The sequence below is a fragment of the Lynx canadensis genome, chromosome D1 (assembly GCF_007474595.2).
Source record: "Lynx canadensis isolate LIC74 chromosome D1, mLynCan4.pri.v2, whole genome shotgun sequence".
Classification (NCBI taxonomy): Eukaryota; Metazoa; Chordata; class Mammalia; order Carnivora; family Felidae; genus Lynx; species Lynx canadensis.
Window position 1 is genome coordinate 100,586,453 of NC_044312.2, and position 13,006 is coordinate 100,599,458.

The 13,006-nt window shown below is 39.1% G+C and overlaps 2 protein-coding genes across 2 annotated transcripts; both read left to right on the forward strand.

Annotated features, from left to right (window-relative positions):
* The first annotated feature begins 320 nt into the window (after nt 1-320).
* LOC115526360 (olfactory receptor 4C12-like) lies at nt 321-1,235 on the forward strand. Its single transcript, XM_030333776.1, has one exon. The coding sequence runs from the start codon at nt 324-326 to the stop codon at nt 1,233-1,235; it is 912 nt and encodes a 303-aa protein (XP_030189636.1). The 5' UTR covers nt 321-323.
* A 10,510-nt stretch (nt 1,236-11,745) lies between these two features.
* Nucleotides 11,746-12,678, forward strand: LOC115525252 (olfactory receptor 4A47-like). The gene has a single exon (XM_030332352.1). The coding sequence runs from the start codon at nt 11,749-11,751 to the stop codon at nt 12,676-12,678; it is 930 nt and encodes a 309-aa protein (XP_030188212.1). The 5' UTR covers nt 11,746-11,748.
* The last annotated feature ends 328 nt before the right edge of the window (nt 12,679-13,006 follow it).

Here is a 13,006-nt window from a genome sequence, read left to right on the forward strand (position 1 = left end):
CTACATCATGGATTGGCTTTTCCAAATTAATGCATGGTATTTTTCTTTTCTGATTTTAAAGGTTACACAATCTTGTAGAAAATTAAAACAAATCAGGAAATTATAAAGAACAAAAAATACCACCTATATTGTCACTTGTAAGAATATATAAAATGAAATCATTGATATGGTCTTGTGCTTGTTTTTGCCTTCTGTAAAACTAGAAAAAATAAGGCATTCCATGAATATTTATTCATTAGAAGAAGGCATCATTATTGAGGATGGCTTTGAGTATGAGTATGACTTTCTTTTCAGGGAAGTCACTTGTCACCTGAACTGAACTGATGAAGAAGATGAATAATGTGACAGAATTCATCCTCCTGGGCTTGACTCAAAACGTGGAACTTCAGAAATTCTCCTTTTTTGTGTTTTTAATTGTCTACTTGGTCACCTTGGCGGGCAACTTGCTCATCATGATCACCATCAGTACCAGTAGTGCCCTCGAAACCCCCATGTACTTCTTCCTGTCTTACTTGGCCCTTATAGATGGCTGTTGTTCTTCCTCCATGACCCCTAAAATGCTCGCTGACACTCTTACTGTGAGAAAAATCATCTCTTTTACAGGATGTATGACTCAAGTCTTTGCTGAACATTTTTTTGGTGCTGCTGAGATTATCCTTCTCACAGTAATGGCCTATGACCGTTATGTGGCCATCTGCAAACCCTTGCATTACACAACCATCATGAGTCACCAGGCGTGTGGCCTCCTTGTAGGAGTGGCCTGGGCTGGAGCCTTTGTCCATGCAACCATTCAGATCCTCTTCACAGTCTGGCTGCCTTTCTGTGGCCCCAATGTCATAGATCATTTCATGTGTGATTTGTACCCTTTATTGAAACTTGTCTGCATGGACACTCATACCCTTGGTCTCTTTGTTGCTGCCAATAGTGGGTTCATCTGTTTGTTAAACTTCCTTCTTTTGGTGGTTTCCTATGTGGTCATCTTGCTCTCCCTAAAGACCTATAGCTTGGAGGGGAGACGCAAAGCCCTCTCTACCTGCGTCTCTCACATCACCGTGGTCATTTTCTTCTTTGTGCCCTGCTTATTTGTATATCTGCGCCCAGTGATCACCTTTTCCATTGATAAAGCTGTGGCTGTGTTTTATACCATGATAACTCCTATGTTAAACCCTTTAATCTATACGTTGAGAAATTCAGAGGTGAAAAGTGCCATAAAGAAGCTCCGGATCAAAAGGTGACTTCAATGGAAAAATAATCACAACAGCATAAAATCACTTCATATTTTATTTCATTTTATTTTATTTTATTTTATTTTATTTTATTTTATTTTATTTTTTTAACGTTTTTTTTATTTTTGAGACAGAGAGAGACAGAGCATGAACGGGGGAGGGGCAGAGAGGGAGACACAGAATCTGAAACAGGCTCCAGGCTCTGAGCTGTCAGCCCAGAGCCCGATGCAGGGCTGGAACTCACGGACTGCGAAATCATGACCTGAGTGGAAGTTGGCCGCTTAACCGACTGAGCCACCCAGGCGCCCCATAAAATCACTTCATATTTTAAATGACAAAAAGAAAATAATATAATTTCTATGGTTCAGGGCCAAGTGGACATTATATATAAAAGTATGTTGATGTTGGCACATAAGTCCTAAGAGGAAAGGCCCAGGCAGGAAATCATTTATCATTTAAAAATATCCCATTTAGGGTCGCCTGGGTGGCTCAGTCAGTTTAGCGTCCGACTTCAGCTCAGGTCATGATCTCATGGTTTGTGGGTTCAAGCCCTGCATCGGGCTCTGTTCTGACAGCTCAGAGCCTGGAGACTGCTTTGAATTCTGTGTTTCCCTCTCTCTCTTTCTGTCCTTCCTTTGCTGGTTCTCTGTCTCTCTCTCTGTCACTCAAAAATAAATAAACATCAAAAAAAATCCCATTTAGATTTATTTATTGGTCATTTGGTTGTCAAACTTTACTTACTTTCAGAATCAGCTGGAATTCTTGTTAAAATGCACATTTCCAGGATACAGCTGTAGTGATTCTAATTCAATGGGAATGTTCTTGAATTGCATTTTTTTTTTTTTAAATTTTTTTTAACCTTTATTTATTTTTGAGACAGAGAGAGACAGAGCATGAACGGGGGAGGGTCAGAGAGAGGGAGACACAGAATCTGAAACAGGCTCCAGGCTCTGAGCGGTCAGCACAGAGCCTGACGCGGGGCTCGAACTCACAGGCTGAGAGATCATGACCTGAGCCGAAGTCGGACGCTTAACCGACTGAGCCACCCAGGCGCCCCTTGAATTGCATTTTAAACAAATTTTGTGGATGTTTCTAAGCAGGTGATTTATACATACCCTTTGAGCAACAATGCTATAGATTATGCTTGTATCATCAGCCTATTAATGGATGATCTTGTTAAAGCAATTCCTAGGAAGTAACGAAACTCAGTTCTTCGTAAGTCATGAAATACAAGCTCACTACCTTTGTAACTGCAAAACAAAAATGTAATACTCTGTGAAGATAGAAAAGCTCTCCATATTCTTTATCTTCACTTTCAATACTTTCAAATCTTTTGCTACATCTGATCTGATTCTCTCTTTTCCTCTCTTGCTTCCAAAGGGAAGGCCTACTATCTATTCTTACTGAATTATTTGGATTACAATTCATTGTTCTTGTAATACTAGTCATTTACATCAAGAACATTATTTTCATGATTTTTCTATGTGAAGGAGATCTTATGTATCATTTCTATATGTATATTTGGAGGTATGTTATTGTCATTAAGAAAATAGTCTCTAAGTAAGATAGTTCTGAGATCAAAACTTACTTTTGCCACATACAATGTGGACTTCAGCAAACTACAATTCTTTGAGTGAAAAGAGAGTGATAGAGATATTATCAAGGTTAATAACGAATCCTCGTAGATCTTTTATTACCAACCACTTCTCAATAGGTGTTAGTCATGAAATTTATTACTGGAGTCTCTATAACAGTACAGAACCACTTAATCTATTTTTTGAGCATCAGAAAGGATAATACATTGTTTCTTTGTACCTTCTGTGAAGTATAGTACTCTGAGCAAACTGGCCTTGTAAAATTCTGGGGGGGGGGGGGTGCTGGAATGCTTCCCAACATCCTTGGCTATTACTTTCCCATGCTCTTCTATTTTTATTTCTGTTGGCCTCATGCTTCCTAGACCTTGGGGCCGATCCATTTATGGGTATGATTTTTTTTTTCTGACAAGTCTGACTTGAAGAGCCACAAAGTCATTGTTTTATGAACCCAAGGTCAGTATAGCGGGCAACCAGAATATGAACAGAATTAAGTGAGATATTTAATTGAGATATTTGTTAAGAGTAGATGGTATGGTAGGGTGGTGAGGGTAGACTCCAGAGTACATTTCCTGGGTGGAGTGTGACCTGGGAAAGTTATTTTACCTTTCAATGGTATTTTTTTTTCTGTAAAAAATTGAAACAATAACACCCATTTCATAATGTTTTGGGGTCTTCTAAGTGGGATTATATATGTTAAGTGCTTATGAAAGTTCATGGCACATAGGAAACATTATAAAAGTATACTGCAAAGAAAAAAATTGACTGGTGATGACCCAATTTTTAATACAGATAGAATTTTGCTTCTCTCTCTTCCTGAACTAGCAAGGCCCTTGTTATGTCTGGGACAGGACCTCTATGGATCTTACCTTGGTTCCTGTCTCCTTCGTGAAAAAGACATCTCCTTGTATCATCAATACTATGTCAGATAACTTTTCCCTTGAACTTTAGCTAAGAGTGTTATTGGCTTTTAAGTTATTATTCAGCCGCTGGAAGTCACTAACACTTTAGTGGCAGTTTTGGGTGATGTGGGAAGATTTGGGTTATGGAGTAGACAGAATTAGTATTGAATTCTATCTTGTTAGTTTATGTAACATCGTGTGAATTTCACAGCTCTCAGAATCTTATTTTAATCTTTGTTCACATGTACAGTGAAATGGTAACATTTTTCAAAGGGTAGTTTTAATCATTAGTTGAGATACTGTATGCCAAGTATCTAGTGGGTACTTGTCACTCAGTGGGTACTTAATAAATGTCACTGTCTTTGATGCTCCCTCACTTCTTTGTTTGGGTCCTATTTCTGCCTGATTTAAAAAAGCCCTCTGATTTATACATATTATTGAACTCTAGGTATTTCTATTAGGTCATGAGGCACTTTGAAAATTCTAAGAATAAAGCCCTCAAAATTAATGCAAGATGGATGAGATTAACTCTCTAAAAAAAATTCACCTTAAAAATGTGAATGTCTCCAAAGGCACAGTTAGGTTAAGGAAGACTCTCAAATTTAATAAACTTTTTATGACCAACAAAAAAATCTGTAGGACAATAATTAGTAATTGTAGTAAAAGCGATTGCTACTTATTACGATATGGCTGGTGCTACAAAGGCAAGTTACTGTTTACTCCCCTAAGATCCCTATGAAATAGATAATGTTATTCCTGCTTTCCAGGAGAACTGAAGTGTGGAAAACTGAAATAATTTACTGTAGGTCGCCGAACTAGAAAATGCCTGAGGTGGGATTTGAGCCTGTGTAGTTTGGCTTTAGAATTTGCACTCTTAAACACTGTGGTATACATCATAATAATGACACGGATCACATAACACTTTCTAGTGGAGGGAGATAGGCGATAAGTAAGTTAATGTATATATAAAAAGTTTCATTCAGGAGACAAGTGCTTAAAAATGAAAGGATGTGAGGTGATAGTGCCTCAGAAGGCAAGGGACCTCTTTAGGTTTCGCATTCAAGGAAGACCCAAAAGCAAGATTTTACAGCATTTATCTATGTCCAAGAGTGAGAGACAGTGAGCTGAAGATCATGAGTAAAACCACCAGAGAGGAATTTCTGTACACGGGAAGGAGATTTTTATCTGACACGGATGAGTGTCTTTAACAGCTCTCTTCTGACTCAGAGATCACCAAGCGACATTAACCTTACAATTAGTTCAGCTCTAATTAAAATCAGGATGAAGTGAAATAAAATATCAGTGCTTGAGCAACCATCTTTTCCCAGAACTTGCATGTGCTCCCTGGAAGGTGTCTACTTTGGTGGACTCTTTGGTATAGCCAACAGCATGGATCTCCACTTTTTCTCCTCCTTGTTTCTTTAACATCTACAATTTTTTTCCCATGTGAAAGCATTTGCTTAAGTTGTACAGCTCTGTACAATCGTCCAGCCCAAACACCTCTCTGTGACCCTATCCTGTATCGATCGTTCTTTCCCTTGTCACCAGCTTCAGCTGCAGTGGCCTCATTTTTGCCTATGGGCCTTTGAACTAGTTCTTTATACCCCAAGGGCTCTCTCTCTGGACCTTCCTCTGCCTGGATTGTTGTCCCCACTCAGTCTGCAACTCAACTGCCACCTCCTTAGAGGTCTTCTTTAACCACCACGTAAAGACACCATCTCTCTGAGTTGTTCTATGACGGCACTCACAATTTCTCTACAGCATCTTCGCCATCCGATTATCCGATTCACCTGTTGATTCTCTTTTCCAATTAGAACATAAACTCAAAGTAGACCTGTATTTCCAGCACCCGGAATAGAAGTGGCACACAGTAAATGCTTCATGCATACTGAATAAAAGGCCATCATCTCCACTTAACCCATCTAAGAATAAGTGCGTTCTTAAAAGGAACCCTTGTCAACTGGAAGCTCCTGGAATTGATGACTTTTCATTCTTGGTGATAAATTGAAATGGAGAACTTTAGGTCAGTTTAGTATATCAGCCGGGGGTTCTTAGCTGATGATGCAGAACCTCTGTAGCTGGCTTAAGTAGAAGGGATCCATGATACGTACTTAAATAGCTTAAGGATATTCGGAAGAGTGGGAATCACAGATTGTAGGTTGAGTTATCAGGAATAGCTTCCGGAAGCACACCTGACTGGACTGACATGCCAGGGGAGCTGCTGCTTGTGCCCTAACCAAGGTTGTCCTGCCCTGGCTAGACTGCAGTGTGGTACTTCATTCCTGACCTCAGAGCCACTCTGATTCCTGGAACCACTTATCCCCAGATAACTGACTTCCACTCAAAGACTTGCACAGATGCACCCAGTTGGCAGAACCCATGACATGTCTGCACCCAAGTGGCAGAGGGACAGGGAAATGGAGTTCTTTGGATTCTATCTTGGGAACGTGGATACGTACTTTGGAAACTAACACGTGCAGGATGCTTTTAAGAGATTTTTGGGCAGCCACACACTCTGGGTGTTTACAGTTGGGGTTGGGAGATCACAAAATGGGTTTCATTCCTCCCATAGATAGTTTTAAATGTCCACAAAATTAAAGGGTGTCCTAGTCTCTGTCCTACACAGAGGAGAAGCAGAGATAAAGGACCACAAGGAAGTTGAGAGCAGGAAAATTGTTCGTACCATAGAGTTATTCATATGACTTATTTTTACTGAACACCTCCTCTGCTAATAACTGTGGTTGCTGCTGAAGTAGAAACACAAATGGGTAGAATTGTCCTTAACCTTGTGGCATTAGCATAGCACAGCATATGGCTCAGTAGCACTTCTCAAATACCTCTTCTACCTTAATTTTGAAGGAAGCTCTCCTCAATAATAAACAAAAACGCTTGTCTTGCTTTAGTGACTCTCATCCTTTTAAAAAACCGCCTGAAAATGTATTGTGGACTATCGTGGATCTGGCACCATGTGAAGCACTTTGCATACATTATATCATTCAATCATCATAATTTCTTGAAGTTCATATTATTCTTTTTATGTGAGAGGGAAAAAATAAAGCTTAGAGATGTTTAATGTCCTCAAAAGTTATGCTACTGTTAAGTAAGAAGACTAATCCTCGTCACCTCTGTCCAACATATTGGGAATTCTGTTGAGAATGCACAGTTGGCCAGGTTTAAAATGGTGAGCTCATTCCATTGTACCTCATATCTCTGTTTGGATCTTGGCTCCAAATGCAGGCCCCCAGGTCATCCAGCTTATCCACATGCATTTGCGTGCTTCCTCTTCCTGGACAAAGGTCACATTGAAACAAACTTTATTTTTAGAAAAGTTTTCAGTTTAAAGTTTACAGCTATGTGAGCAGAAAGTACGGTGAATTCCCGTATAACCCTTATCCCCACATATGCAAATTCCCCCCACTATGGACATGTCACCTGAGAGCGGTACATGTGTTACAACTGATGAACCTTTATTGAAACATTAGTATCACACAAAGTCCATACTTCACGCTAGGGTTCCCTCCTGGTGCTATTCATTCCATGGGTCTCAACAAACGTATAATGACATGTATCCACCATTACGGTATCATACAGAATAGTTTCACTGTCCTACAAATTCTTTGTGCTCTGCCTATTCACCCCACCCTCTCCCCCAACTTCTGGCCACCATTGGTCTTTTCACTAAGTTTATAGTTTGCCTTTTCCACAGTTTTGCATAGTTGGAATCATACAATATGTAGCCTTTCGAGAGTCTTTCATTTAGTAATCTACATTTGAGTTTCTTCCATGTCTTCTCCTGACTTGATATCTCATCGTTTTAGTGCTGAATAATATTTATTATCTGGTCGTGCCATAGTTTACTTTTTTCTTCCAAGATTGTATTCAAATTCAAGTTAGTTCACATATAGTGTAGTATTGGTTTCAGGCATAGAAATTACATATTTATCCACTCACCTACCGAAGGGTATCTTGGTTGCTTTCACGTTTTGGCAATTATGAATAAAGTTGCTAGAAACATGTGTAGGTTTTGTTTCTTCTCAGCTTTATTAAGATATAATTGACATATAATATTTTATAAGCTTCACATGTACAATGTGATGATTTGGTACATGTATATATTGTGAAATTATTACCACAATGAGGTAAGTGAAAACATTCACCACCTCATGTGAATTACTTTTTTTTTTTTTTTGGGGGGGGTGGAGAACGTTTAAGATCTACTCTCAAGTATATAACATGGTATTGTTAACTCTGGTGCCAAACTGATTATTAGATACTGAGAATTTATTCATCTTAAACTGAAAGTTTGTGCTTTTTGACCAACACTCCCCCCTTTCACTACCCCTAGCTCCAGCCAACCACTGTTCTACTCTCTGATTCTGTGAGTTCAACTTCCCTTCTTCCCTTTTGAAGGATAATTTCACAGAGCACAGAATTTTAAGTTGGTATTGTTTTTTTCTCGCTCTCAACTCTTTAAATAGTTGACTCCATTCACTTCTTTCTTGCGTGGCCTCTGAGGAGAAGAAGTTGGATGTAGTTCATTCCTCTTCTTGGGGTGGTGGTCCCAGCCTATTGACAGAAATGTTATTGCCTAGGAATGCCTGTGGCACACATCTGGGCCTGTATTGCTTATAGCAAGTCCCCACAGACATTTCCCCTGCTGAGACCAGAATTGTGGCTGGATTGGCCCTTGTGGTTCTTATTATGATTTCAGGACACACTTCACTGCGGCAAAGATGATCAGGGAACTTTGAGGAACAAGATTTATTATGCACTGGTCCTGGAGCCTCCAGGGCATAGTGAGGGCCACACCTGAGGAGGTTGTAGGTAGAGGGCAAAAGAGCACAGACCTGGGGCTCTGCATTTATTAGGGTCTGGTGGAATGGGGTGGGTATCTAGGGTTTCGTGGGTTCACTATTTATTGACTGCTTTAGAGCATGAGAGTGGGAATTAGAGGATGGAAAGGGAGAAGCAGGGCTACTCAAGTGGTCAGTTATTGAAGTTACCCAGAGCTTCCTGAAAGAGGGAACTTCATGAGTGGGGGTGACTTAATTCTTTGTCTGGTAGCTTTGTCATATAGCTGGCAATATGTTTACTCACGAGGGATGCCTTTTGAAATATGTCTTTGGCAATCAAAAACTTAATGTCAAGCACTTACACTATAATCAAAGAGCTTAATCTCTGGGATACTCACTCCTCTGTAGGTAAGATGTTTTTCCTCTGGCCTCTGTCAAGATTTATAAATTTATCTTTGATTTTCTGAAATTTGAATATGATTCACCTCCATATGGTTTTTTTTTGTTTGGCATTTGTCTTATGAGGTATTCTCTGAGCTTCTGGAGGCTTGGTGTTTGACATTAATTTGAGGGGGGGAAATTCTCAGTCATTATTATTGCTTCAAGTATTGCTTCTGTTCCCTTCACTTTTTCTTCTTATTCTGGTATTCCCATTACAAGGATGTTACCCCTTTGGTAGTTGTCACACAGTTCTTGCGTATTCTGTTCTGGTTTTTTTGTTTTCTGCTTTTTGTTTTTCAGCCTGTTTTCTCTTTGATTTTCAGTTTGGGGAATTTCTATTGCCATGTCCTGAGGCAATGTCTAGTCTATTAATGAGCCCTGCCAAAGGCATACTTGATTTCTGTTAGTCTTTTTGATCTCTAGAATTTCTTTTCGACCCTTCCTTAGAATTTATCTCTTCTTACGTTATCCACCTGTTCTTGGCTTTAGTGACATAGCGGGGCAAGTGTTCTGTGGTGTATCACAGAGTGTCAGTCTTTGGGTAAGCCTGTGCCCTGGGACTGTATAGTTCACCAGGGTTTCTTGTCCAACTTCCCCATAATGTGATAGGTCTAAAAGTATCTTTACATAGAGATGTCCTTTTCAAATTTTAAAATTTGGTTGAAAACAGCAAGAATCAGTCTTGGACACAATGCAGTTGCACGACTCGATGTTGTATCTGGTTAGAAGGCAAAAAGTGGCCAATGACTTCGCCTCTACTGGGGAGAAGATGCCACTTTCTTCAGAACTCTTACAACTCTTTTAGGAGGGTTGATAAATATTTCAAGAATGTCCTCTCAAGATCTTGGTACAATTAGTTTTGCCCTAGTACCAGAATAAGATGGCCAGAAAATTGGAATAGTGATTTTTCTTTTTTGAAGTCACTAGAAAAGAAGTTAGTTTCTAGAGAACAGCTTCGCTTTTAAAAAAACTTGTTGCTGACTTCTTATGTCAGATAGGTTTGTTTGCCATGATGAATTACCCTAATGTGGAAAATTTTTGTTTTTCTGTTTGCATCATGCAATTCCTTTTAAATAGGTCTACAATCAAGTAATAATAATTTTCTGAAGTGATTAGAAGACTGTGTAGAAAATGGATGGACATAGTCATGTGAAGTCAAATTAGTTCTTAAGAACTTATGCAGCTTTTTGTCCTCAGTGGTCACACTGGATGGAAGAGGCATTTCCAGGACTTTATGAGTTAGTTAAAAAGTCCTCCCACTGATTGTGAACAAGGCTTCAAAAGGTAAGTCAGTAAGAGTTAATGGAGGAAGCCAGGCTTTTCAATTGTGTGACTTACTTTATTATACAGGAAATTATTATAAACTTGAGTTTGTAAAAAATTGAAAAGTTGGAAACTTCTTCTGGAATCACAGATTTGAAGTCAAAGTTTATAATTACATTTCTGTCACTGAAGGGTGTATGACTTTGAGAAAATTAAGTATTCAATTTTTATAGTGGGGATAACAGTGCTTGTAATTGTAAAGATAAAATGTTATACACTGAATGTGATTCTATATATATGTGCATATGTAGATATATATGTATGTGTGTATATGTACATATACATATATGTGTATATATACATATATATAAAATGTCTATGTAAATATGGAAATAGCATGTGATATATAGTTGTACATAACAAGTAATAGATGTTCTTCTTGCAGTGTTAACATTTCCTCTCATCAAAATATTTTGTGCCATGTAATGAGATGGAGGTCGTCTAGGAAGGAATAGGTTTATTGTGGAAAAGTAAAAATTTATATTTTTTTAATGTTTATTTATTTTTGAGTGAAAGACAGCACAAGCATGGGAGGGACAGAGAGAGAGGGAGAGAAAGAGAATCCCAAGCAGGCTCCACACAGTCAGCACAGAACCCAGTGTGGGGCTCGAACTCACGAACCATGAGATCATGACCTGAGTTGAAGTCAGACGCTTAACCTAATGAGCCACCCAGGTGCCCCCAAATTTATCTTAATACTTAGTTGATACCCATTTAGAAATGACATTTAGGTAGTTGTATACAGAGAACCATTCATAAATTTTTCTTCCACTTTGAATATGTAAATTACCTTAAGTGATTCTTCACTTAGGAAGCATACTTTATGCATGACTTTAGATGTGTGTGTCTTTCATGGAATTCTCTTTCCTCCTCTCTTGTTCTCTCCTTTGTCCTTTAAAACTCAGCTAAAGTACTGCTTTCTCTGGGAAGCCCTCCCAGATCCCATGTTGATTAATGTGTTCTGGCCCAGGGCGCCCATAATCTATGTGACTATACTTATAGTGACACTTATTAAATTGATCTGTAATGGTCTGGCCACCTATGTATGAAATCACTGAGAGTAACAAACTATGTCTTATTCAACTGGGTGATATCAATGTCTTTGACAGGTTTGACATCAATAGTTTTCCATGTGCATTTAAAAAAATTTTTTTACATTTATTTGTTTTTGAGAGACAGAGACAGAGCACAAGTGGGGGAAGGGCAGAGATAGAAGGAGACACAGAATCCCAAGCAGGCTCCAGGCTGTGAGCTGTGACTTGAGCCCACAAACTGGGAGATCATGACCTGAGCCGAAGTCGGACGCTCAACCAACTGAGCCACCCAGGCGCCCTTCCATGTGCATTTTGAATGGGATAAATAAAAAAGATTAAGCTTATAATGCACTTAAAACTTTTCCCCTCTGTTTTAAAGGCAAAACTGTTTCTAATAACTGAAGGCAGCACCTATAAGGAATAGAAGAACTAAGTAAATGGAACCAAAGAACAATGTGACTGACTTTGTCCTCTTGGGCCTCACACAGAATCCAAAGGAACAGAAAGTACTTTTTGTTATGTTCCTGCTCTTCTATATTTTGACCATGGTGGGCAACCTGCTCATTGTCTTGACTGTTTCTTTTAGTAAGACCCTGGACTCACCTATGTACTTTTTTCTTGCTAGCTTATCATTTATGGATGTCATTTATTCCTCTTCTATTTCTCCTGAACTGATTTCAAATTTGTTCTTTGGGGAAAATACCATATCCTTCCATGCTTGTATGACCCAGCTATTTACAGAGCACTTTTTTGGTGGATCAGAGGTCTTTCTTCTGCTGGTGATGGCCTATGACCGCTATGTGGCCATCTGTAAGCCCTTGCATTATTTGATTGTCATGAGACAATGGGTGTGTGTTGTGCTCCTGGTAGGGTCCTGGTTTGGGGGTTTTATGCATTCAGTAATTCAACTTAGCACTATTTATGGGCTCCCATTCTGCGGTCCCAATGTCATTGATCATTTTTTCTGTGACATGTACCCCTTACTGAAACTGGTCTGTACTGACACCCGTGTCATTGGCCTGTTAGTGGCGGCCAACGGAGGACTGATCTGCACAATTGTGTTTGTGCTCTTGCTCATCTCTTATGGTGTCATCTTGCACTCTCTAAAGAACCTTAGTCCGGAAGGGAGGCGGAAAGCCCTCCAGACCTGTGGTTCCCACATCACTGTGGTGGTCTTATTCTTTGTGCCATGCATTTTCATGTATGTGAGACCTGCTAAGACCTTCCCTATTGACAAATCATTGAGTGTGTTTTATACAGTCATAACCCCCATGCTGAACCCCCTGATCTACACTTTGAGAAATTCTGAGATGACAAATGCTATGAAGAAACTCTGGAGGAGAAATGTCACATATTGTAGTAAATGAGCACATCATCCACCATGAAGAGAGTTACTTGACATTAGGGTTCATTTCTTTAGAATTCAGAAGTCTTCTAAAATCTGATTCTGACTTTCCTTTCTTCAAAGAATTTATGATAATTATAATTAACGAATGAAGTAGATGACTGTGCTGTAATAAGTGTCCCTCCCTGCTAGAATGTAAGGTCTATATCATATTGTAGATCTCTTCACTTAGGAATGAGTAATGGCTTTCCAGCAACGAATCCATAAGAGGTAATGAATTTGTGAGGAAATTTTTATACGATTACACTAAGTTTTAATCATTTATGCACTTATATTTTATATATTTTCTG